This window comes from Falco rusticolus, chromosome 5 (genome assembly GCF_015220075.1).
Source record: "Falco rusticolus isolate bFalRus1 chromosome 5, bFalRus1.pri, whole genome shotgun sequence".
Classification (NCBI taxonomy): Eukaryota; Metazoa; Chordata; class Aves; order Falconiformes; family Falconidae; genus Falco; species Falco rusticolus.
This window is the reverse complement of record NC_051191.1, coordinates 80,912,515-80,939,260: the sequence shown is the minus strand read 5'-3', so window position 1 is coordinate 80,939,260 and position 26,746 is coordinate 80,912,515. Positions and strand designations below refer to the sequence as shown.

Genomic DNA, 26,746 nt, shown 5'->3' with positions numbered 1-26,746 from the left:
AGGCAGGAGGCAAGTATGATGGTGATATCCTAGAACTTTTTCATGCAACAGAACGCTAGAAATCAGGGGGGACCAAAAGTCAGCCTGAACATTCTGGATGGCATTCTAGCTCTGAATAAATGTCTCCTCTGACAAACAGACATGTACTTGCTCAAGTCAGGATTACACAGCAGTTTGAAATCACTAATATTTAAAAGATCTGATGTTCTGAGTTAGGAGCCTATAGGAACAGATTCCTTGAGTGACTGCTCTCCAGGGGGAAGACATCCTTTAGGATCATAAATATTCCTTGAGTCCATCTTCTGCTGCCATAATAAAATAATTTCACTGCTTTTATTTCTTTTCCTTGTTCTTTCTAAGGAAAGCTCAATGCAGCACTGTGTATCTTCCTCTGAGTAAGGGTGCCTTTTCTGCAACTTTCGCACCTCAGAAAGGAACTGCATTTTTTCAGTTGTGGCTATAAGCTTATAATGAAAGTAATTTTGAAAATGTCTCCTGGGACATATTTTTTTCCCTAAAAAAAATCCTCATTATTTTCCATGAATAAAAATTGTGCAACACACAACAGCTACATAGCTTGTGGTACCCACAGCATGGGTAGCATGAACAGAGAACAAGACAGGGATAACACTACAGCAAACTCTATTTGCTGCTGCAGCTGCTAGACAAAAAAAAAAAGACGACAGTGGTGAGGCTGACCACTTGGAATAAAACCAAGTGCATTTATTCATCTAATCTTGCTATGGCTCTGTCTCTTCCACTTAAAATACACAGAGTATATGGACAGTAAAATTACTGAATTTGTGGGAACACTTACGGTAATCCTTCCAAACAGAGGCTCACAGAGTTGTTCATATATTATCTTATTTTTCAAAGTAAATCTCATTTACATTGCTAACAAGATGTATGTTTCACTAAAAAATGTATTCCAGTAAAATACAGTATCTAAAACAGGTTGTCAAACTGATAAGCTTTTGACAGTGTTATTTGTTTTCATTCCCAAAAAATGATTACAGAAATGCTTTAAAGTAACATTTCACTCTCCTGCCATGGATGACGTGCCAAAAGCATGCATATTACAAGTAGGTTCTAAGTACCAGGTTTTAATTTCATAATTTAATTTTTAAAAAGTCTTAATGAAGTACATGTATCTATTACTTCATGACATGGAAGCATAACGGACTTATTAAGAGCTTGGTTCTCCAAGTCCTGAGACAATTAACCACAGAAATATTTGGAATTAGACCTTGAGTCGCAATTTAATTTTTTCCATCCTACCACTTTCCACAAATGTGGTGGGGTTATTTTCCCTTTTCTGGTAGACACAGAAGAGTTGATTGCACATATGCCAAAATAAGAACTTCAACCAGAAACGTCCATATTTAGTACTGAGGCAACAAATGGTACAAGAGCCACAGGTAGGTCCTACAAATGTGGTAGCTGCTGCTTCTTCACTGGTCCTCTTGAGAAAATGGAAAACAATGAAGTGCCTCCCCTTGTACTTCCCCATGATGTAGCAGAGAGTCAGTGGATTTGGCATTTCTTACAGACATTACCTTGCTTTTTTTAAAAAAAGAGATACAGTTGTGTAAATTATTTTTATCCACTGTTCAAATTGTTTTCATAACAAGAACATAAGAATTGGCTGTATGCAACATGTCATTACATGTCAGACCGATGTCCACCTAGCACAGCGTCTGTCTTTTACCAGAGGCAAACAGCAAGCACCTAGAAAATTGTGTAACAGGAGAAGCATGCACTGATGCAGTTTCTATCTTAGCCAGAGCAAAGTATGTTTGCATTTAACAGCTCTTGATGGAAATTTCCTCCAATAAATTAGGCTTTTTTTTTTTTTTTTTTTTTTAAGAATCCTTTAGGCTTTTAGTGTCTACATCTGGTGGAAAGGAATTCCATATTATGGGAAAAAGTGTATCTTCCTGCTTGTTTTGCAGGTGACATATTCTAACTGTATTCACTAGACCACTAATAAAATATTTTACGCATTGTTAAGTGCAAGACTTCATGAATTAATTGTATGATGCAGTGTTGAAACGCATGCATGCAAACAGAATGAATTGTGTGATCAGAACACTCTTGTACTGTCCAAGTTACAAGATAACAGTTTTGAGACTTCTGGTGAACATTTTTACAATATGATAGCTAAAAAAACCCCATCGACACGATGAAGGAAAAGTCAACCCTGTCCACAAAGCAACTAAAAAAAATTTATAACTTAAGTAATTGTTTCAACTGCACAAAAGATCAGGTCAAATACAAAGTGAGGGGAAAACCCAGGACACTCTCTTATGTACTGTCTTTTCATGATGTATGCAGAAAACAAAACCAAGTGATGATACTTTGATGATACTTTTTTTTTTAAAGAAGAAATTCCAATAAAATTGAAAATAATGCAAAATACTAACTTGCATCTTTGCAAGTACCACACATCCATTTCAAAGTAATCCCCTCTGAAGTATTCAAACAATGTCTTCCAATTAAGATAGGAAAAAAGTTATAAATATGCTGGAAGTACCACAAATGTTGTAAGAGTTATGAATTATCAATGCAACAATGTTAATTCTGATAGTGTATCTTTAAATGTAAAAATCAGTATCAAGCAATAATTGCTTTATTAACACTTTATAAAGAAACAGAGATATACCTAGTATTTCCATATTTTAAGAAACAGAAATGGTAGCAGTTAATTTTCAACCTGTCTTCAAAAAACCACTCATATTCTAGTTTTAAGTGATTTTTTTTTTTCACTGAACACCTCATGTTTCTGCTTATTCTTCTCTGCAGCAGCCATGTTGGTTAAAATGATCCAACAGGTACCAAAATGAAGTGAATGAGAATTTGAGCATTTTGAATATTAAATAAAACTAAATCAAGTTCCTCTCATGACGTAGAAAAAGAGGAAACAGAACAAAATATCCATAACAAAGAGATGCTGCAAATTTGTAAACGCTAAATTCCTTAGTATATGGTCGGTATGTTGAAGGCAAGGGAAAGATTAAAAATCATTCACAGTTAACTTAATGCTAGAATGTAATTTAATTAATTTTCTACTTGAACATTCTCTGAAAGCCAGCTTTATCCATGGAGTTGGGGACTAAAATTGTTGAGGGATTAAATAACAGGGACTAAACAACCTGGGGAGTAAAATACATTGAAGGACAGGATCTGCTATTATTTTTGAGATTGGCTTCAGTTACGTTAAATATTTAACAATGTTGCCCTAGTGCATGATTCAGTTTTTATAAAACTAGCTCTTTATGTTTCTGGCAAAATACTGGTACTTTAAAGATTAATCATTTGCATTTTAAATCTTAACCATAAAAAACTAATTGTGGATGTCAGATGCTCAGCACAACACATCTTCATGCTCTTACTTCTACTTATTTCAACCTTTAGTGTCCAAGACAGCAGATCCAGTAGATCTATATACCCATTCTAATTTATCAAATTTCTCTCAATAAAATTCTCCTAGAAAATGTAGATATTGGAACAGAAAATTCTAGACTAAATAACATGAAAAGTTGGTAGAAAATGTCATATGAAAGAAATCTGAAAAACTACAGGAAATAAAAATTTCTGCACCAAGATGATATTTCCGATCACACTGGATCTAATCTATTCCATATTAATGTACAGTCACATTTTCAGAACTGAATTAAATTATTTATTTGACACTACTGCAAATCATTCTTTTAAAACACAAAATGTATAGCACTGTATATATTAAAAAGTCATCCACAGGAATGGAGAAAAAAATATTAAGCAACAGTGCATAAATGCCTTGAACAAGATCTAGTATAAGTAACCATAAAGAGAAAAAAAATATATCCAAGTAATTAAATTATTTAAAATGTCAAATGACCCCACAGTAAAACCCACCAAACAGATAACTGAAAGGGTAATAATGCCTGCAAAATAAATAGGAAAATTCAATTAAAGTTCTACATTCCAGGATAAAGCTGAAATTTTTGAGGCACTTGTAGTCACACTAAAATCAGATGGAACTTTTACCGTTTATTTACAGGGATACTGGATAAAGCGCCTTACACAAAAAGGGTTATAAAACTCTTCATAGATGAAAGAATTCCCAAACAATTCCATATGCAAAAATAACGAACAATTACACTAATGCCACGGTACAGAGAGAACAAGAATTAGAAGGGCAAAAACTTCTCAAATTTGTGACCACATTTTAATTGCTCTGTATGGATGCAGAACAAACTAACACAAAATCATTGCTACAGTATTATTTTGTTTCCTAATACTTTTACAGATATACACAATGGACAGAAATACTATTTGGAAAGCAGTACCTGCAGTGATAGGACTGTATAACCCTCTACTGAAGAAAGCAGTAAAGAAGCAGAAGTGAAAAGTGACCTTGTGACCAGAGGACTAGGCTAGGAAAGAAGTTAGGCAAAAGAAGACCCACACTGCCAAGGATCATCCTGGCCCCTACTGTATCTCCATCTGAATGGCAAATTCATGAACTGACTGTTTACTAATACAGCTCATGCCATAAATTGGGAAAGGATTACTCTAAGTGCTTGAAAATGACACTTCTATGACCACTTGGGAAAGGAATTATATATAATGGCAAAAGATTGATTTAGATAACCCAGAAGTCCATTACAGTCTTATAACCTTCCTATTCCAGAAAATCTAATTATAAATAAAAGTGCTTTCAGCAGCCAATGTGCAAAATCAGAGAATCTGACACAAAATGAACAGAACCCCCACAACCATCACTGTATGTTTATTAAACAAACCCTGGACTTGTGAAATACTGTATTTTAGTCAATAATTACTAAATTGCTGGGGTAATATTTGTGGTATATATCTAAGCTATGCACTCTTGCTTCAGTTCTCACTGATGAAAGACTAATGAGAGACTGTGACAGAAACTTTTAAGTTATTTTTTGAACCCTGACATGCAGGACTGTTTCAGAACATGTACTTCATACCTGTCAGAATAGATGGTTTGAATTTGACCTTAAAAATCAAACTCCATATTTTGAAGTTCCCTCTGCTCCCCTACAAGATTTTAAGTTTACTACTCTTCATCAGGAGTGTGTAGTAGTGGTGGTGGTGGTGGGGGGAAAGTAGACATACTGGCAATAGTTTTACCACTGACTTTTTTTACTGGACTTATTTGGTACTTCCTGATTTTGAGAAACAACTTAAGCGGTCTTGTTTGTTTTTTTTAAATATACAATACTGCCAGAAAAATGAAGCCTTCTTGCACTTCAGTTGTGAATCTTAAGACGGGATACATCCTCCTTAGAAATAATAAATTTAACAATAATTGTAATATACCTGCATAGAAAACTATAACTGGTCTTTTCCTAGAACTCACCAAGTTTACATTCATAGTTTGAGATTGAACTGAAAGCAGCAATTTAAATATTAAATATATAGCAGTGAATTGATTGTGAGACCACTTCTAGATTTTCTTTGTCTGATACTGAAATAATTTTTATGGCAAAATTTTACAATTCCTGCCATGTGAAGTAAACAGAAACAATTACAGTGCACAAAATAAAGTATGTAAACATATTTTTGCAGGATCAGGTCTACAACGGTATTTTCCACTGGATAGTCCATTTGGACAACTAGAACAAACGGTAACTGGTAATTTACTTTTCTTTCTCATTTATTGTAGGGAAATATAGCATGAGTTTCTTCCTTGCTACTGTATAGCAGACCTTTGGTTCATAGTAAGTTTAATGATACTAGTATATATGCAATCAACAGGAAAGAAAAACAAAAAATACACAGAGACGATATAAGTGTAAATATTAATAGTATACCAAATTCCCATATTTTCTTCATTCTATATGCAGTTACGGTATAAAAAGCCTCACAGAAATTTGTAATTAAATGTACAGGCACTTGGACTAGAGGGGATTGGTTGGACTAGATGATCCCTTCCAATTGAAATATTATATTCTATAATTCATATGCAAATTTTTACTTCCAGTACGTTTTACTGCTAGAGTGCAGGTGGATCCATGCACCATTGCACCTGCTAGAAACAAAGTTGTGTGACTACCTAGGGAAAATATAAAAAAAAAATAAATCCTCAGTTGTTAGCTGTTGGCATTGAAGATCTCAATTTAATTTGAAAACACTTAATAGACCAATACTGACTGAATTCAATCTTTTCACAGATTTTTAAAATTATTTTAAAATTGTTTTTATTAAGTTGCTTTTCTTGCTTTCTATCTGCAAATTAATTTAAAAAAGATCATCTCTGCCAGTCATTTGAAATGTAAATATCTTTCAGGAATTGTCTTCATAGAACAGCAGACAGTAAACTCGATTGCATAAAAAGAAAGGTCTGTAGTTTCACATTGAGACTACAAACAAACGGCCAAACCATAGCCTTTAGGAATACTAACACTACTTCAAAATAAGATTAAGAAGCAGGGGAGATTAATAGACACCAGTAGTGACTTTATTTTATTCAGATACTACGTTTCTGCTATTTTACAATTTAATTCAAGCTTGTTTCTTGTTCAGAAATTAACCATTACTCCTGTAAATCAGCTGGCTGGGCTTCTGTCAGACCAAAGGATTCAAAAAATTCACCTTTACTACCTTATAACAATTCCTGTCTTCCACCCTGCAGCTTTGTGGGCTGTTGTGCCTGGTGCAGGCTGCACCTCGTCTTCTCCACACCTTGGATCAGTGCAAGGAGACCCAGTGGAAGCAAACAACTAGGGCAAAGGTGTCGTCCAAGCATTACACAGGACGCTAATGTACTTCTCTTGTTCTTCCACTCACGTATTTGGAATACTTTCAATGTATCTCCAAAATTTCAGTCCATCTTGTAATTGCATTGCACACAGGAGCCAACAACAAACGTGAAAGCTCCTTGAAACTGCTTACAAATCTTGCACTTTGGGACAAAGCGATTTTTATAATTAAATTCAGCGCTAGCAAACTGAAGCAGAGTGTTCAGTGAACGGGCCAAAGGCCCACATGACAACCATGCAGACGGAGCAGGGATGGGCCTAGCTGGTCTATGTTCCTGGCCAAGCAGTGTGTACCCATTCATCAAGCCTGTAACCAGAAGTATTACAAAAGCAATACCGCCCGACAGGTCAGTGGCAGGGCGCTGCTATGGCTCTGCCTCAGGCCAGCAGTTTGGGAACTCTAACACTAGGCCATAGTTCACATGGCATTAGACTCTACTTCTTGCCCTGATCTCCAGGTGATAAACACAAATATGAATGTATATAGACACATACATGTAAGAGCCTACGCACAGACATCAGTGTGATATTTTATCAAAACAAAAATGTTAACCCTTAAAACCCCCTGAGATTCCACGTAATTACAGGGAACCCCTTCACATACATGCAGTACAAAGACAGACACAATAATTTTTCAAGAATTAATGCAAAAAGCTGGTAAACGCTTCCCAGTTACGCAGTGAGCCTCAGTGGCTGGCCTGTGATTTACTGTATCTTGGGGCACCTGATGTGCTGGGGTCTGTCACTGTACTGGTCATTTTCAGAGCTGACAGATGACCAAAGACCATAATGTAGGGCCAGAGGTTACAGGATTATGGACACCAGGCAAGAAAAGACAATACTGACAAAAAAGTTAGTGAATCTTGAGCTCACATCAAAATGGACAGACTTTGGATGCCCATAGGCAAGCATTCCTTGCTCTGTACTCAACTCACTCCAACCAAACTGAAAGATTTTGCTTGCCTCTACATCCATGTCTCACAGATATAGGTGGCACACAATACCGTGCTGTATCTATGCACTGGATACAAACCAAGAATAACATTTATTTTTGTGACAAAAGTGAAAGTAGTAGCATGCCATTTAATCGTACTTCAGTGCCTATTTCCTTTGTACCTGTGTGCTACACTTCGCCTCTCTCCCCTCATTTCCCACCCCACCAGCAGGAAGGTAAAGCATTATTTTGCCTTCCTGATACTTCTATGCAAACACAGACATCTCAATACTACATGGCCAAATATATTCTTAGGCAATTTATAATAAGATTACTTTCTGGACATAATATGTATGTACCTTTGCTGGAGAAAGCAAGTCTAGCTAACAGTTCTAGCAAGTGTATTCAAACTTAGAAGAATTTTTCAAGGTGTTTCCTTCACACCTTATATATCCACATTCTTAAGATGTTATCTGTGGCAACATAAAAAAAATATTCTAATATAAAACTTTTCATTCAATATAGAACAGAGGAAATAAAACAAAGATCACAGTATATAAATTAAATTGTTGCCAATAAAGTGCTATACAGCTTTAAAAGTGTGGGATTTTATTTGAAGTATGAAAAAGGCATAACTATAATGCATTTCCCATCTGTCATTTATTGCATGAAAATATATGTTGCCATCAGAGTTTTTTTTTGTTTTAGCTTGCAGCGTCCTTTAATCAAAGGTGAAGAATCACCCACAAATTCTCCTCTAGCTTTAGACACCTTGGCTTGAATACAGAGCAAGTATGTTGGGCATTTTTAGCATGATGATATGTTTGCATTACTTTGCATTTCCTCCTCTTAATTTTAATCTTACCAACCTCTCATTTTTAGTATTAAAAAAAAGGCAAAAAATTTGCTTTTTTGCACATGAAAAAATATGAACAAAGAGACTATAAATCACTTTTTGTTTCACTGATACTTAAGGTGACTAGCTTGTGGGTAACAATGTCAAACCTATTATGTGTAAAACTACTTAGTTTAACCCCAAGTTATTTTCCTGTGAAATACTTTGAAATATGGTGGATCTGAAACCACTCTAGGTATGGAAAAAAAAAAAATGTATATGACAGGTAACAGTTACGCTGGATTTATGGTTAAGCCTCTAAACATTTAAATCATATAGTGTTTTGGCTCTCAAAAGTATCAACTATTTTAAGATAGCATAGCTAGAATACAGCAGAATCCAATTTTGGAACTGCAACTGATCTCTATGGTTTAATTTCAATATATACGTTATGTTGGCACAAATTATTTCTACAAATAATTATCAAATCATTCTGTTTTTTTCAAAGGCTCATTCACAATCAATTCTTTCTAACTATAAGTAAGTATTCGTTATTATATATAGTACAGTATAATGCTGGACTACATTTATAATGTACTGCAAAACTTGTGGGACTGCCGGATCCAATTTTTTTAAACTGTTATGGAAAATATTCTAAGAATCAAAGCACAAATGCAGCTTTAATTGCTCATAATGTAACTGGCCAAATATGCAATTAATTTTCTTAAACTGATATAAAAACTATTATACTTTTACTAAAAGAAAGTTTTAATCAAATAAATTACTAAGAAAGTTACAAGCTACTGTGAAAACAGGTATATACTACATTTGCCATGATTGATGAAATGTACTTCGTAGTATTACAGAATAAGCTGGATAAGAATCTGTTTATGAGTGTTTTCCTGAAGCACTTAACCACTGCTAACTAAATACCATTGTGCTCATGTCTCATGGTTTGAGGGATTCTACAAACTTATTTTCAAAATAATTATGAAACATATATGGTGTACACTACCTTTGCAAGTGTGCAACTGGGTGTCCCTCAAAGAAAAAAAAAAACACATCACTGAATCTCAGCTAGGAAAGTGAGGCACTTTCCCTGAGTTTTTTCTAGGAATTCCTTCCTTAAGCTGCTACTTTTTAGTATAGTCCATAAAGTATATTTATTACTCTGACAGGTGCATGGGCTTTGACCAATGTCCATTTACTCTGCCTCTTATGTTATCATATAAAAGCTATTATCCAAATGATTTGGAAGAGAAACATCTTCCATTCTCAACTTGAATACAGACAGACTTTATAAATCTTACAACAGGAAAAGTTATCCTTCCTTACATACATATGTTTTTTAAATGAATGGATGTGTGTCAATTGCTTTACATGGGAAAAAAAGTTGACTAAAATACTTGGATATTCAAGAACTCTATGAAATTAACAGAAACGATGCTCCTACTAGATACACCAAAGAGGATTTTGTGTCTTTGAAGATACTGTTTCACTGATTAGTGCAAAATTCACAAGGACAAGACAGATTTACAGTAGTCAGGCAATGGAATAATGACAATGAATTCTGTGTGTGTAGGTGGAAAGAAAATGGAAGTTTCCATTCCTGATGAAAATGGAAATCTAAGAGATTAAGGACAGATGAGTTGCTATTGAAGTGCCTGCAGTCAATTCCAAATGGCATCATCTAGCTGTCAACAGTGATGAGTCTGCACTAGATGGACTAGATGATCTTCATTAATGATCCTATCGACCAATTTATTTCTGATGCAAGCTATTTTAATAGTAGATCTATTTCCACTTTCCCCACAGCTTATCCTTTGTAAATGACCAACTTCAGATACAAACAAGCACAAACACCCTCATGGATTGTGTTTTGCCCTAACTGTCTATTTAAATGTTTTTTTCCAATATGACCCCATATTGATAAATGGAAACTTCTCCACGCACAGCCTAATGGAAGACAGCTCATCTAATAGTAATCTTAACCAGTAGTACAGTGAAACTTTTGAAGTTAAATCCTATTTCCCAAAACATTATTCAGCCCATAAAAGCAGGGAATAAAAGAGGTCAAACATTATTTCTACTTTCTTCTCAGGAAACAATACCAATTATATTCAAGCTTAGTGATTTTGTTTATTGAGAATACTGAAATCACTGAATTTGATGTCAGGCTGCTACTGCCATATGGAAGAAATTTTTTAAAGAGCTTCAAAGGGAAGAAGTGTGATAATTTTTAATTCTCCTACTGAAAGTGAATTGAACTGTCTTTTAAGTTATATGTTATTGTTTATACAGCAGCAATAACCTGCAAGTATATAGCATTGACAGAATACCTGAAATCAAGTTTCAGAACATTACAACATTTCATAACAAGACCAGTCCACTGGCTATAAATCATGGTCAATAGAATACCAATACCCTTTCAGGCTGTCACATAATATGGGTTGAGAGGAATAGTTAATGACCTCTGTGTGCATGCAAACTGCACAATAAAGCTTATTTGTGAACATAACCCAGCATCTGTTATTGATCCTGAAATGCTTTCAATGAACTGAACTCAGACCATAATTTGAATTTGACAGACTGCATTTATACCTCATCTTTAAGTTACTGCAGTAAGAAATACTGCAAACTTCATTCCATGTATTCATTTCTGCTTTTCTGTTTGTGATGAACTTAACATGCTATAAATACATATGAAGAAATATATCACAGTAACAAATTGTTTAAAAAAAGGAGTGATAAATCTGAAGACATACCTCCTGATTCCATTTTCTTGTGCATTTTAAGACAGGTTGCAGGATTAATAAACTTCACGAATTTCTCACTGCATGAAGTGAAACCCATTAGCCACTGGTAACTCACCCTTTTCTGCTCTTTAATATATTCCATCAGTTCCTCTCTTGTCTTTTTCACTGCTTCTTCAATTGCCTTTTCACTTCTTTTTTGCTCCTCCATTAATGCTTCCTTGACAATTTCCTTTTTAAAAGGAAAACATGTAAGTGTAAACATTAAAAGTATTTCACAAATGTAATACAGGTCATCCCTTTCCCTCCTACTAAATTTTTATCATGACCACACTTCTTTCTCAACTATAGTTATCTGAAATGTATGAAATACCTTTACAACCTTTCTTAAATTCAGTACTTCAATCACTGAAGGGCCTAAAGACGAGAAAAATAATCACTTTAAAGCTATGTTCATAGATACATGATGTTCCCTGAGAGCAGAAGAAAAGGAAGCAATACAGGTATTACACTCCAACAGAAGCAGGGATATACGAGTTGCTATTAATACAATAGACTATTTCGGTTAGAAGGGACCTACAATGATCATTTGGTCCAACTGCCTGAGCACTTCAGCGCTCACCAAAAGTTAGAGCATGTTATTAAGGACATTGTCTAAACGAGTCTTAAACACTGACAGGCGTGGGGCATCGACCACCTCTCTAGGAAGCCTGTTCCAGTGTCTCTCCACTTAAGTTCTCAAAGTCACTGTCTGTCTTTGCTCTTTTTGTCAGTCATTACAGTAAATTATCAACTGATATAAAGATTATATAAATTCTGGTATTACCTATTGCTACTGTTTTAAAGACTCAGCTGCATGTACCTCCTGTCAGTATATGTGCTCACTTTTCCTTCATCTCTTTCTTTGCTCTTTCTTGTTATGCTATATCTACCTTTAAAATTTATTCTAATTTAGATTTTGGTTGCAAAGGTAAAAACTGGCCCTTATTTCATCTTTGGCTTAAAAGAATACAGCATTATTTGAAGCTTTTAGTGTTATTTTAATAGATATAGCAAATGGGAAAGCCCAGTTTCCCATAGGAAGCTGAGGAAGAGTACTCCACAAATTGTACTTGATGTACAACTCCTCCTCCTCCCCCTCCTTTTTTTTTTTTTTAGAAAAAAAATGTCTGATCAGGGGCTGAAGGACTACATTATAGTCACAAAGCTAGCTTCCTTATAGGACTTCATGTAAGTGTGCTTGACACCAGTTAGAAGATGAGAATACCTAATAAAAAATAAGATAGTCAAGTATTAAATTGACAAACCACATTCAATCATATATTAGGAATCACAACCAGGTAATTACAAAATATGTATCTGCAGGAAGACAGAAAGAAAAAACCCACAGTGTACTGTATATACCAGAGAAATCCAGTCAGCATTTAAAAAAAAAAAAAAAAAAAGCAAGCCATATAATGGCTTGCAATTTTATAGGAAAATTCTTTTATTTCCACACAAGGATCAGGTGGCAGTACTAAATTTTATCTAGGAAATGCAACCACAGACTGCAATGCTAGTGGTTTTTCAGGAAATAGTAACCCTCAAATTATAATGTCTGTGGTTATAAACTACTACAAACTACTTCTGAAGGCAGACATGGTTAAAGTCTGCATGAGTGGACTACTCCTCTTTCAGACTTTGCAAGTGTATTAAAAATAAACTGATCTAATGGCAGGGATCTCTTTTAACTCAGTGCCGCCAAGTTGTGTGCTCCTTTACACACTCAAAGTTACAGAACATTTCCTTTTAATGAAAAATGCTTTTCTGTGTCCTTATGGAACCACCATCATCTCCATAAACACTGGACACACTAATGTTTCTGCAAGAAGGTGGAAAAACGTAAGTAAAAAAAAAAGCAAAACTGAAAATAACTGAAAAACATAAGTAAAACAGAAAATAATAGTTGGGTATCCTCTCAAGAGAAATGCAAGCAAACACTACCACTAAAAGTTGAACAATATGGTAAAGGCCATAGAAACTGGATAAAAAGTCCTTTGAAAAGCAAGTTGTTCTCCAGCACATGACATGATACTACATTGTCAATAGTCTGTCTGGATAGGAATCATGATATTGCAGCAAAAAACCAATAACTTCTTGTATGAATCCACAAGATATTGAATATGAACAGCAATGTTATGATAGTCCAAGCCTGAAAAAATATTTTTTTTTCTTCCAAAGATTAACAATTTCCCACCCTATCAAAACCCTACAAAGTCTAACAAAGTTATTCCGGGAATTGCAGTAGCAGATATGTCGGTTTTGCTGGGTACTTCAGAAACACAGAAGAAATGGAGTATTGCAAACTCTGCCTCCCCCATGGGATTCTGTAACCTATGTATAAGATGAAGCAACAAATGGACAAAGGAAGATTGATAAACTGATACTATTTTGTAGTCCCTTAATTGGCAAGACACTCAATGCTCTGTATATCTTTATATATATGAGAAGAGTTTTGAGGATGCATGTAAGTAAATGAATATTAGACGTCACATGGAAATCCTCCCAAGTACAAAAGCATCATAAAAGCAGGGAATGCAATACCAATTTAATGAATGTTTTATAGGTAAAAGTTGATCTCCTAGTAACGAATACTATAAACAGAGTAAATAATGATAAGAAAGAGAGAAAAACAAACTCTGAGGAAGAGATAAAAAGCAGTTTATAGCCTATTTAACAAAGAAAGTGTGATGGAAAGCCCAAGGTAAAGGGCTGGAAAATGAATATTATGGCAATATTCTGAAAGGACATGCTATTGTTAGGACAAAAAAAACCCAACACATTAATAAAAATAGAGGGAAAGTGGGAGCTTGCATAAAGATTGAACCTATATTTGTTAGATATATCATCTCTTACAGATTCGATGTCTAAATGACCAGCAACCTGTAAACAAATATATTTACAACCGGTTCTGAAATAAAACCATGATACAGTCCTCAGTGACAAGTAACACGGTTGGTGTTGCAGGTACGAGAAAAAATTTGGCGAGTGGGAAAGAAAAAAGACTAAGAGACCTGTTTAACTTCAAATGATGTATTCAATAAAGTGATACCAAAGAGATTTATCAGTGATTTTAGTGCAGACAGAAATAGCACTCAAAGTGGGCATGGAGGAAAAAGTGAGTTAAGCTTCCAAATTCCACCTGAACGAAGACGAAAACTTGCACAGAAAGCATTAAGCAACTATCTAAATCTAGGAAGGCAATAGTTCCTGATACTGCTAAAGAAGCTCAATGCCATGAAGTACCACAGAAAACTACTGCCAAGCGCTACCCATTAATGTCTTGCCCCTCTGCAACATAGGGGTTCCCAAACTAGCCTCCTTAATAAAATTACCGTTATCACCTGTGGCATCACACAGAACCAAGACACAAGTTCTGCAAGTTACAGGAGGCACAGATCATTGGAAAACAGCTCTGTCTTACAAACAGTATGATGATTTCAGAATAATAAAGTTGTAGGAAATATCATAATACCATGTAGCACCTCACTTGAAGTGGTAGAAGAAACAGATTTTTGCAGCAGCATCATGGGAATAGCAGTTGAATGTATTTTTACACATAAGCAGTTCAGGAGAAGTGTATCCATGAAGGAGATGAACAGACAGGCTAGAAAGATTACAGGAGATCAAAGGAGAGAACTTCTGCAAGGACAACCCTGAAAACTACTGTGTACAACAAAGAAAGACAATAAAGACAGATAAGTAGATTCACAATATGAAACTCATTCATAGATTTTAAAATCAGGAAAGGGGCACATACTTGCACTCAATGTTCTGTATTTTTTTAAGGTAAGGAAACTAGTGCCAATAAACAAAATCCCATAGTTTTGACACCTAAAAAAGGACACATCAGGGGATCTATCTGCAAAAGTAGTCTTACTGGACAATAAAAAGATAAGACAAATGTATAATGCCCATATTTTTTCTTTCATTATACACCTACTGATTTGACACATGAGAAAAAAAGCTGTTTCTAACAGATTATAGGGCTAAGAAAGGGCTATTCTACAGCTAATAAATCTGACAAAGCTAGAGCGGGAAATAACTTTATAGACAAACTTTTTTATTTATTAATTCTTCCAACCTTCTCAAATACTGGCCAATAAGGAAAAATATTTAGACAAATAATAATTCTCAAAAAAAAATTAACATTTAAGTTAAGCAATACTAAAAAAGAAACAAAAGGCAGTTCTTTCAGTATACAGCCAATGCCTTCATGTTTTCACGTACGTATCTTTAATTCACTTACATATGACTGGGTATGGGATTCCTCAGGACATTCAGTACAAAACTGATTCTGGCTTCCCAAGACTATCAAAAAAAGCACTCCCTCAAACAGATGAGCATGAATACCAAAATAGTTTTAATAATATCACAAGTAAGTAGCCATTCATTTTCTAGAATTAAGCACCGTGTGTTCTAGACGTTTTGCCTTTACCTTCTAAGCAATGGCATATACTGGCATTCATAAATTAATGGAAAAACATTAAACATACTTTAAAGCCCACACAGTGCAGAAGAATAAATTTGTTTTCAACTATCTAGATATTTGCCAGTAAAATTATATTAATGCATTCCAAGATCATAAATTACAATTTTCTTGTTCTGCAAGAACACCACCACATGAACCCTCAAGAGTGTGAACATAATTGCCTTGAATACTTAGAGATTTACTCAGCAAAGACTATTGGGAAGTTCACAATTATTTTCCATAAGCCTTTTAGCTAACTTTTCTTGCAAAAATATTTTCTCTTTTTATATCTTAGTATATCTCAGTTGTGGCTTGGCTGAATGAAGCACTGCAGCCTCAGTTTTCCTGAAATACTTTCCCATTGGTAAGATCATTTTGCCTTAGTGCTTTTGCTCATGTCCAAGAGGAAGCAGAGTTTATGTCAGTTCTTTTAATAAATTAAAGGCTTTTTTTTTTTTTCCCCTAATTATTTGCAGCCTTCAGAACACTTGAGTCTCTAATGTATCTGCTGTGTGAATTATGGCAGTGATGAACTCAGGCTCTTTTACCCTCGAGAATTAGGGTAAACTACAGTAAGTTATTCACAGTATTTTAAATTTAAGCCTTCAGGAAATGACAAAGGTGATTCTTTGCTTTGAGTGCTTTAGGAGAGTTATTAATTTCAAACTATGACATGGACCTAAATTTCCATGGCTTACTCTGCAGCTGCCAGCTTTCACTTCACTTGTAATGAATTTTCTTTAAAACAAAAAATGTGGTACATAAATTCTCTTTAGCTTCTTTTGCTACTTCTCTCCCCCACCCTGATTTCACCTCATTATGTAACTGACTATTTAGCTTTGTAAAATGATAACAACTACCATGCTGAGATCTCTGCGTGTGATAGCATTATAGCTACAGTAGATACTGCTATAGCTACTCTGCATTGCCCACTAATTACAAATACAGTATACCATCTTTCTATTTTACTCAAAACTGTATGCATCTCATCATCTTATATCCCCAAAGAATTTCTGGATTTCAGGTTTTTTAGAGTAAAAATAAGCGGAAAGACGATGACAATGGAGAGCACTGTCCTTTGTTTTTTCACTGAAGTTTATAGCTGTACATCAGGAGCTGCACTGCAGTTTTGAATTCTGCACAGAAACCTTCTTGTTCAGCCAAATTACCTGCTACAGTTTCTCCTTATCTAGAGTGTAACCCTTCTTTATTCAAATAAGTGTTCTAGAAGAATCATTCTAGCAGAAGAATTTCACCAAGCATTCCTTTCACCACTGACAACTACCAAATATATTACACTGTCCTTGCAGAGAAGTTGCCACTGTAAAAAATGCTATATAATGTATCAAAAATAGAAAAGAAAATACTGGAGACTTGCCAGGCTACATCTAGCCTGCTAAAATATATGAGTTCCTCATCCATAATGACTTTTCAATGTGTTGTAAAAGGATCATGATGTCACTGTGCAAATGAACATTATCTTAAATCAAAAGACCACTCATTTCTTTCACGGAGAGCTTATTTTCCCTGATTTCAGATGCAAGCCCGCCCTCCCTCTTCTGAATAAACCCAAAATAATTAAAAATATCTTATAAAAGCACTATTCACCTGGGTAACACACATAAAACCTGAAGATGCTGCTAGTTTCAACCAAATGGAAAGCCTTTTGGACTTCTAATACCTTACAGCCTCTTGAGCCAGTGCTCTAGAAAAACTTTTACCATTTCTGTGGTGATGTAATATATCTCATTTGTCCCTTCAGAGCTATAAGGCTTCAAAGAACAGTATCTTCAATTTAATTAAAAATCCCATGTTTCGAAGTAAAGACCCAAGTCACTGGAACAGCAAAGCTTTCATGAAAACAAATGCAATATTCGTGTTACTTTAATCCTTTAATTTCTTAAAAAAAAAAATGAACAATCAAACAAAGAAAAAAAAAGCAAAACCCAAACAAACAAAAGAGAAGGGGGTATGTCAAGGTTGCTCCATCAAGGTGAGATGTTAACTCAGTAATTCTCGGTTCTTACTTCCACTGTAAGTTTACTCTGCTGTTTCATACTTGATAACAAAATATTTTATATTAATCATGAGTTATTTTTATTAAACTGTCCCTAAGTCCCCAGATTTTTCTCTGAGAATGTTAAATTAATAAAGTAAATCTTACATGGAAGTAGCATCTCCTTTATCTGCAGACTCAATATTTACCTGATTGCGGACAAACAATTTTTTTAGGTCAAAGTTTTGTCAGGCATGAATATCTAAGAAATAGATATTGATATAAATGATCTTCAGAGCTTTATTTCTGCTAAAATTGCCTGACCGAAGAAATGTTAACTAGTGTACTTCAGGTTTTTTCCCAATTGCTTTCTCATATATAACCATGTTCTACAAGGTTCTTCTAGTGCGTGTATTTAAAACTTGGTGAAAAAAAATGACATTTTATTTTATAAGGAAAACTAGTGGATAAGAAATTCCTCAATTAAAACACAGAATCAAAATTTCTAAACATATTTTCTGGTCTAGAAGGTAAAGAAGCCAACAATTCATATCACTATGACACAGAAATTTATTTTCCCTCATTTTCATCACTTAAATATTTTACAGATACACAATGCTGCTGCCGTTTTTAAAATATGTCCTTCCCATCTAATTTATCAATTCCTGGCCCATGCATATGACAGTGTCCTTTTCCCTAATAGTTCGTCTAGTTGTGATTTTCAGTGTTTTACATTGATGTGCTTCTTGTCTGTTCTTAATTTACAGCCATTTCACAGAAATTTTTTTATCTGAAGGACAGAGTTGCGGGTTCTTGGTTATGATTCTCAGTGTCTGCTGACAGTGTAATGAGCTTCTACTACCACATTCACAATTCTGTTGAGGTCCTGTCTGGCTGTCAAATATGGGGTCTCAATTTCTCCTCTTTTGTTCTTATTTAGCTGTGACATAGACCAAAATATACTTAAGCCACACAGATTATAAAGTGGGTTTGTATCTCAAAGAAAATTATACAAAGTTGAATGTCTTCAAATTTTCCCATTCGTTATTCCTAGATTTACTTATGGATGCCATGACTGGAATTCATTTTGCATCACATATTTGCAGAACTTTTGTAGATTTACAGTATTAGTGAAGAAAAATTCCTTCTCTTTTATATGATGTTTAATTTCTTAGTTTTAGATCAAATCAGTAAAGCAAATATCTTCAAATTAACTTAGAGCAGAATGAAATTAAATTTTAATCTAGATTTCTACGACAATTATTGGTATGACACAAGATTAAAAAAGATGAAGAAACAAATATAAATATATCTTTTCTTTCTCACACACAGATTATTTCCTCTGGTGATAAACTGAAGAAGATAAACTAAGAGAAGAGCGATTTTGTTAAAAACAAGTCAGGCTTCTCTTTCCTAGTATTATGTTCCAAAATCATGTGCTAGTCAGCACGGAAGTTTTCTTTCTTGAAAGAAGAGTACTGCTCTTAAAGCTCTTTTTATGTCTGATACCAAAAGGTTATTTTGCATGTTCCCCTACATTCAGCTATGCTCAGTTGTTTCATTACTTGGTACTAAACATAATAATAGTATCAAGTGACAATTTTGAAGCAGGAAGCATAAAGAATTATACAGCACAGAATAAGGAATTAAATGAGGCAAGTGTTACACAGCCACAATTTTACATTTCGTTGTCTAAAATGTTACAGTATGTCTTTTGGCCATTACAGAGCTGACTTGACAGATTATGTTTTCTAAACAGTAACTGCACAAGAAAGTCAATAGTGCAGTTACAGCTCTTGAAAGAGAAATCTTATAGTAAAAAAAATACAAATAAGAAACAACTCTGAGTGGAAGGCTCTACTTAAAAAAAAATAATGTCTGCACACAAACTGCCCGTAGTCCCAAATGTTTTTCTTTGCTAAACCAACATAACATCTGACAACCTGTTTATAAGCTATCAGTTGGCACATGAGCACCGCAGGACTTCTTTTGTCCTCAAGAGAATTTTTGTAGTTGTGTTTGTAACAGCAATGGCCTAAAGGAGGCAGGCAAGTTCTTGGCAGAGGTAACAAGTGAAAATTCCTGCAAGAAACAGATTGCTACATGAAAGTCCATCCTCTCCGAAGAATTTGTACTGGTTAATTGGAGAATAAAGAGTGTGACTTCAAATATGCTATACATTAATGTGACAGAATATTGGAAATCTCAAGAAAAATCTGCATTTTCCTTAATTAGGAAAATAGATTAGGTATTTGAAAAAACAATCGAATTCAAAGGAGAAATCATCCCATATTATAACTGGATAAGATGTATTATACCTGTACTATCAAAATTGTCAGAGCTATTCGGTATTAAAAAAGATGTAATTAACTAATGCCACATGACTACATCAAGAGCAAGACATATTTATAGGAGAATTAATCACAACACTCTCCAATACCTCAGTGCTACTCACCATCACAACTACAACACTAGACTCTCCAACAACTACCAACTGCTTGATCAACTAGCAGCTTGAGCTGAAAAACCTGTCCTGTTGAAAGGCTTGAATTTCTTCACCAGAAAAGCACTGACAGCTCAGTATATTTAAGACTTTGAACGAACACATCCATCAATATTAAAATTCTTCTAATATCCTGTCTTGTGACAACTTCAAAGGCAACATCAGCAACAAGAAACTCTGGCAGTACACTCCACAGGGAAGGTAAATGTACCCTGAGTCACTACATCAACTTAATCCACCACCCACGGGGCATTTCACAAGCTCCTGAAATCCATAAATACAGAAACCTGGCTGACCTTGTGCATCCAGCTACAAGACTCCTTCACCAAAAACCCTCAGGACTTATCAGATCTCTCCTTGAACTTCATCACCATAGTCATCCTCCTATTTATCTCTTCATGTTCCACAAGCTCTAAAACTGTGGTGTTTTTCTTTACTGAAGTAAACAGCTACTCTATTATTGTTCTCCCATCTATTAACAGATTATTTTACAGCACTAGTACCAGTTCTCATTCTGGATACTCTAAATGATTTGTATCTAAACCCCAAGCAACAGTTCTCAGCTTGAATTTAGCTTTGAAGTCAGCTGCTTATCTTTTGTTATAAAGGCTTTGAGTGCCTGAAGGCTTATCGGTACAGTAATATTACCAGCTTGAAAATGTATATCTTACTACTTGATAACTTTATGTTCAGAAGACATAACCAAGCTATATACAAAGTAAAATCATTTTATTTACACTAGAAATGTAAGCAACACATAGTATAATAATGGCATGGCATCAAAAAAACCTTTGTGTAGTTGATTAGGTATGAGGTTAATAATTCTGTTTAACGCTGAAAAGGGAAATGGGATCTGTCTCCAAAGAGTTGATTTTTAAACTGCTGTGATACACTATTTTACTTCAAATTCTAAAGGTCCTTTCTATGTTGTTGTCATTCAGGACATGCAGAAAATAAAGTCATATGAAATTCAATCACCTTAATGAAACACATCTTACTTAAAATTCTTCAGCCTATAACATTCAAGTATGCCACCAAGAAATCAGTGAATTAACAGGGTGTTCCCCCCAATATTTCCAGCATCAGAAACTACAGAATTCAACTTTTGGAAGAGTAATATAACTGCTATCACAACATATTTAATTTGTAATTCCTACAATTGTTAAAAGCAATATTGGAAACGTCCTTCTCAATTTGTGTGAAGTGACATACAATTATACTTACAGAAGCACCGCTAGAAAGCAACTCCAGAAACATTTCTGGTTCATTACTGGTTTAGAGGTTTCCAATCTTTATAACCCTCTTTTTACTTTGTACCTATTCTGTTTTATCGTCTTAGAAAAACACCTTTTTACTAAGAGAGATAATGGAATTCCAGCAGAATAAGGAACAAATCTAACATATTTTCCTAGGTATAAAAAAGAAAAAGTCACCTGAACTGTCTACAACATAAATGCCACTATCTGAGCTAGTCATCTTGGGCATCTTCTGAAGTCAGTGAGCAAACCCAGCCACTTAAAGGGCACGATTCATCTCATTTCAATATATGTACCTGAAAGGGTTGCAGGAATTTTGTTCTGTATCTGCCAAATTCTTTCCATACACATAGTCTAGAAAAACAAACTGAGAAGATTGCTGTGCACTGAAATATCAACCAGGTGCAGTGAAGAATGATAGATGTCACAAAAACCAATCTACCATAACATTAGGTAGACATTCAAAAGAAAAAATAAAATATACAAAGCAGGTCCATGGAAGGGTAAAAATATACTAACCTGATTGTGTTTTCTTTGCTCTTGCATGGCTTCGCAAACAGCCTGAGCAATTTTCTCTTTATGTCTGTCACGTTCTGCTTCCCACATTTTTCTTTCTTCTGCATGAATCTTCTCCATATTTCTCCTCTCCTCCTCTACCGCTTTCAGAACAGCCTCCCGCACTACTTCTTTTTCAGCCTTTGCAACAAATCAAGCACAAATAAACAACCAAAATACCCAACATGGGTGCCTAACTCATATATATTACTTCTAATGAGATCTATGAGCTGACAAGATATGGGATGTGAATATTTTCACTTCTGAACTATGAACTTACAATTACATTATGGTGCTATCAAGCACGTATTACCACTGGACAATGACTTTGTAGTTACAGAAAGAAAAAGAAAGTTACAAGCAAGGGTCTTAAATCCCCATCTGCTGAAAAAAACAATATATCATAACTAGTTTGTTTAATGCCACGACAAAGAAAAACAACCATGCAGCAGAAACCATGTAAGAGTAGGTCCGTCATGGGCCTTCCCTACAGTGCCTGATATTCTCATACATGTGATACTCCTGCGCTTATCTACAGCTGTCTAATGTCCAAAAACAGTCTGTTTTCTGTAAGTAGCCAATACATACTTAAAACCAATGTGTCTTCCCTCCCAAAGCTCCTTAGCTATGCATCCTACAAGTACTGGTTAGTTTGGGTCATTTTCCAATACAAGAAATCATCAGAAGACACATATGGAATTTGAAGTAACAAGGAGAGCTCTACACCTGCTGAGCCACACAAATATATTTACCAGCAAGACAATCATTGCTAAATATCTACGAATAAGTAATGGCAGACTGAAGTTCAAAATTAAAAAAAAAACCCACAGGCTGACAAACAATACCCACAGCCCCTTCAGGTTTAATAAGCTTACAGGTCTTCCCAGTGCCCTTGGTGGTGGTTATGGAACTGGTCAGGCAAAGTTGTAAATGGCAAAAAACACTGGGTTCCTCAAATGCCTACACCTATAAAGCTGTTTCTTGCAGTTCATTGGGACTTGATGCTTTATTTAGACATTTATAAAATATAATGAAAATCAAGTTAAAAAAATGCCCTATATAATTAAGATATTTTATTAAGCACACATTTCCCCTAGGATCAACCATGTAACAGATGATTCTTGGATCACTGAATGTTATTCAGAGGCGCTTACCTAGCATGCATATATTACATTATGAAGATAAAAAGGAAATTATAATATAGCCTAACCAACTGTGCTAGGTACCATGCATGGCTAGTCTTCCCAGATCACTACACGCTACTGAACTCTTGTATAATCAGTATTAGAAATGAAAGATAGCTTAACATTTACAAAATTACTGTCCTAACCCAATGCACTTAAAAATGAAAGAGACAGAAGACATATCTTAAAAAGCAGATGCTCACTTTTAGTCAATCATCTTAAAAAAAGTAATTGAAAGCCTGTTAAAATGTCCAGACTTTTACACCATTTATAAAATGGTCTGTCCTCACTGAAAAGGACCATGTGACCATAACAAAAGTTAAATCAGACACAATGCTAATTGTCTTATTAAGATCATCAGTTGACCCTGCTACCTAGCTCTTCAAATTAAGATGTGTTCTTGTCGCTAACCGAAAGACCACGAAAGCAGGTATTTAGGTAATGCCAACAAATGAACTGCCATATTGTCACTTCTTATTATAAACTAATTCAGAGGCTATCTTCGATACCAGTTACATAGACTATCTGTATCAAGGCACAGGATGTAGCACATATATCCGTGATCTATAGAACGGCTTCTTTTACTTACAGATGAGAAGACAGAGCTTGACAAATCTATGTGAGTGAGTTGCTGAATGGGCTTTAGTAATGATACACATGGAATCATGTTGCATGCCTGCTACTTAACAAGAGATACCTTTGCAGCAGCTGCCACAGCCTCCTTACTTCTTTGTCTTTCTTCATCCAAACATTTGTCAAGCACTTCCTGTAAGTGAAATTAGTTATGAAAAATTAAAAAGCAACACACAATAGAGGAGTGGCTAAAATTAATTTCAGTCAAAGTGCTTGAGAAAGCTTCCTCTTCCTGTCAGTAACTGTGACAGGATCATTCCCAATGAACTTCATGGTGCAGATCAAACTCCCTTTTTTTTGGTAAATATAAGAAATACCTTGTGTTTTTGTGACTGCTGCATCAAAGCTTCTTCTATCTTTTCTGATAGCACTTCCTTCTCTGCTTCCAAAATGTCAAGAAGTCGCTGATGCTATTGGGAGAAAACATTCATATTATTGTAACCACAGTCTGCTATATTATTGTAACCACAGTCTGCTAGTAAAACAGACAAAAAGAACTCACTCAAGACACTCAGGTTTGTCAGCTGCTTACAAAATTACTTCAAATGTAGATTCAGTATAGCAATATCTACAGCACTCTGTTAATTGACCTCATGTCATGGAAAAAAAAAGCAACCAATAACAAGAAATAATTACCTTCCTAATTATTTACTATTTCCTCTCAGTCTGAAGAGAATTTGAAAACAAGTTGGAAAAAAAAAATCACTAAATAAAAGCAACAATTAGAAAATTTATAAAGATGGTCTAAGTAACACCACACTTTAAACATTTCATTTAAACAGCTGCAGAATTTAAATGATGCTTGTACTACCTCTCAGTTATACGTACAAAGGGCAGAAGGCTAATTTATTTTTTCCGACCATTTGTGATACCATGAACTTTGAAATCCAGTAAATGAGAGCAAACGTGAATGCTGTTTTCTCCCAGCTTTCTTGTAAACTGGAACATTTTTTTCAGGGAGAAAATGAACACTGAAAAAAAATGACCATGTAACCTGCATTTAGATGTATAATCTGTCACTGTTCTTAATCACAACCCATTTATCTGTTTTTCACTAAACCAAATAAAGCATTTGAAAGATGTGGGTTTTGTCTGTAAGAGGTTAGCTGCTTTCCAAAACTGAAAAAACTGGAAATTATTGAGGTTGGGAATTTGTCGCAAGGTAATTGCTAGCAAGTACAGTACACTTTTTAACATATTATTTAAGAGATACTGTATTATAAAGATGACCAAAAGGAAAGTGTAACAGTAGAGGTTTATATTAATAGAAGTGTGTATAACGAGCATAAAATTTTTACACAAACACTTATGCAGGCAAATACCCCTTTCACCAGCATTTCTAAGAAACACTCATTTCTGTTTCACGAACTTTATTATGTTTTAATTAAAAGTGTCTCTAATGGCAGCTAGAAATACATTACTAAACTGCAATACTATATTTTGAAAAATATTTTTTAATTCGAAGAATAGAATAGAAAACTTCTAGACAGCTTTATAAAATAAAACACCTATCTGCCTTTCCAGGATAAACATGTAAAGAGGCATTTCCTTATGAATTTACTTAAAATAGGTCTGAATGAAGCAGACATATTCTAATGGAAAACACCTGTGGGAGGAGTGGTGAAATTCACATCATGGTTATACTTAATGATGTGTAACTAACTTTTCTTGTGGACTCAGTATTTTCAGAAATTAGCTTTAACTATCAGGGCATTTATAGAAATTTTTTTTTGCCAGTAACTCAAAGATGAAACAATAAATATATTTTATTAGTTAAATGATCTCCATGACTCTTCACTTGACTGACTGCGCAAGCTCAGATCCGTTATTTCACTTTCATTTGAAAGAATGACACAATAGAAGACAAACATGTCTGATAAAATATTTGCATATATGACACACATCAAAGTCTACCAATGTCAGTTAAAAGACTGAAATTTTACTTACTTCAGTCAAGAATCAGCGAGGGACTTTCTAAGGAAAGCTCATTAGAGAAAATCACCTCTATGTTTAAAACACCTACAACAGAATAGTAGTTAACTTGTTCAGCCAGATTAGAATTTCTAGTATAAGACTTGCAGGCAGTTAATTTCAGCTTGACTCTGACCACCAGATTTCTAGGTTAGATATGAAGACTGTGTATGCATATTTCAAGTTGCCATAGTAGGCCAGCTACCAGAATTATTCTACAACGTTTTCCATGGCATTACAATTTTCAACCTTTAAACTTCAGGGCCACTTCAGAAATTTTATTTTACATATATGTATAAAGACGACATGCACGTGCATCCTAGAAGTCCTGAAACAATGCAGACATTTCCATTATTACAATATACAACATGTATATATGGCCAATGGAGACAATTACTGTCTATTCTCCCTGTAGATAAAATAATTTAATTACTACAGCATTCTGCATGTCCCTAACCACCCTACACAGCAGTTTACTTGACATAAACCTGTGGCAGACCTACAATCTCGAAAACTACAGACATCGGGACCAAAATTTTTATCATACAGAAACCTGAAAAGTTCTGATCTTTAATACATCTCTGAAGTGAAAACGTATCTCTTTCACTGCAGAGTGCACAACTAAATCCAGAGATCAACCCTTTGTACAAAACAAGAAAATGTTACTCCAGTTGGTTGTTACAGTAATAAGGAGTTTAACAACAGCTGGATCTATCAGATCCATCGAGATACAGCATATCAAACAAACAGAAATATAGACAGCAGCATAAGATAAATCAGTTTGCTGCTTCTGGAAGCAGAAAGGGAAACCTTTAAAATACAATATGCTGCTTTTGCTTG

The 26,746-nt window shown here is 34.8% G+C and overlaps 1 protein-coding gene across 4 annotated transcripts in view; it reads right to left on the bottom strand.

Moving 5' to 3' along the window:
* CCDC91 (coiled-coil domain containing 91) overlaps positions 1 to 26,746 on the bottom strand; it is a 155,503-nt gene that overhangs the window by 29,653 nt on the left and 99,104 nt on the right. For all 4 annotated transcript variants that reach the window (XM_037389837.1, XM_037389836.1, XM_037389838.1 and 1 more), the window contains exons 9-12: positions 24,253 to 24,345; positions 24,000 to 24,068; positions 22,083 to 22,259; positions 11,417 to 11,530 (exon numbers count right to left, since the gene is read on the bottom strand). In XM_037389837.1, the coding sequence (XP_037245734.1) occupies positions 11,417 to 11,530; positions 22,083 to 22,259; positions 24,000 to 24,068; positions 24,253 to 24,345 (453 nt within the window). The remainder of the gene's footprint in view (positions 1 to 11,416; positions 11,531 to 22,082; positions 22,260 to 23,999; positions 24,069 to 24,252; positions 24,346 to 26,746) is intronic.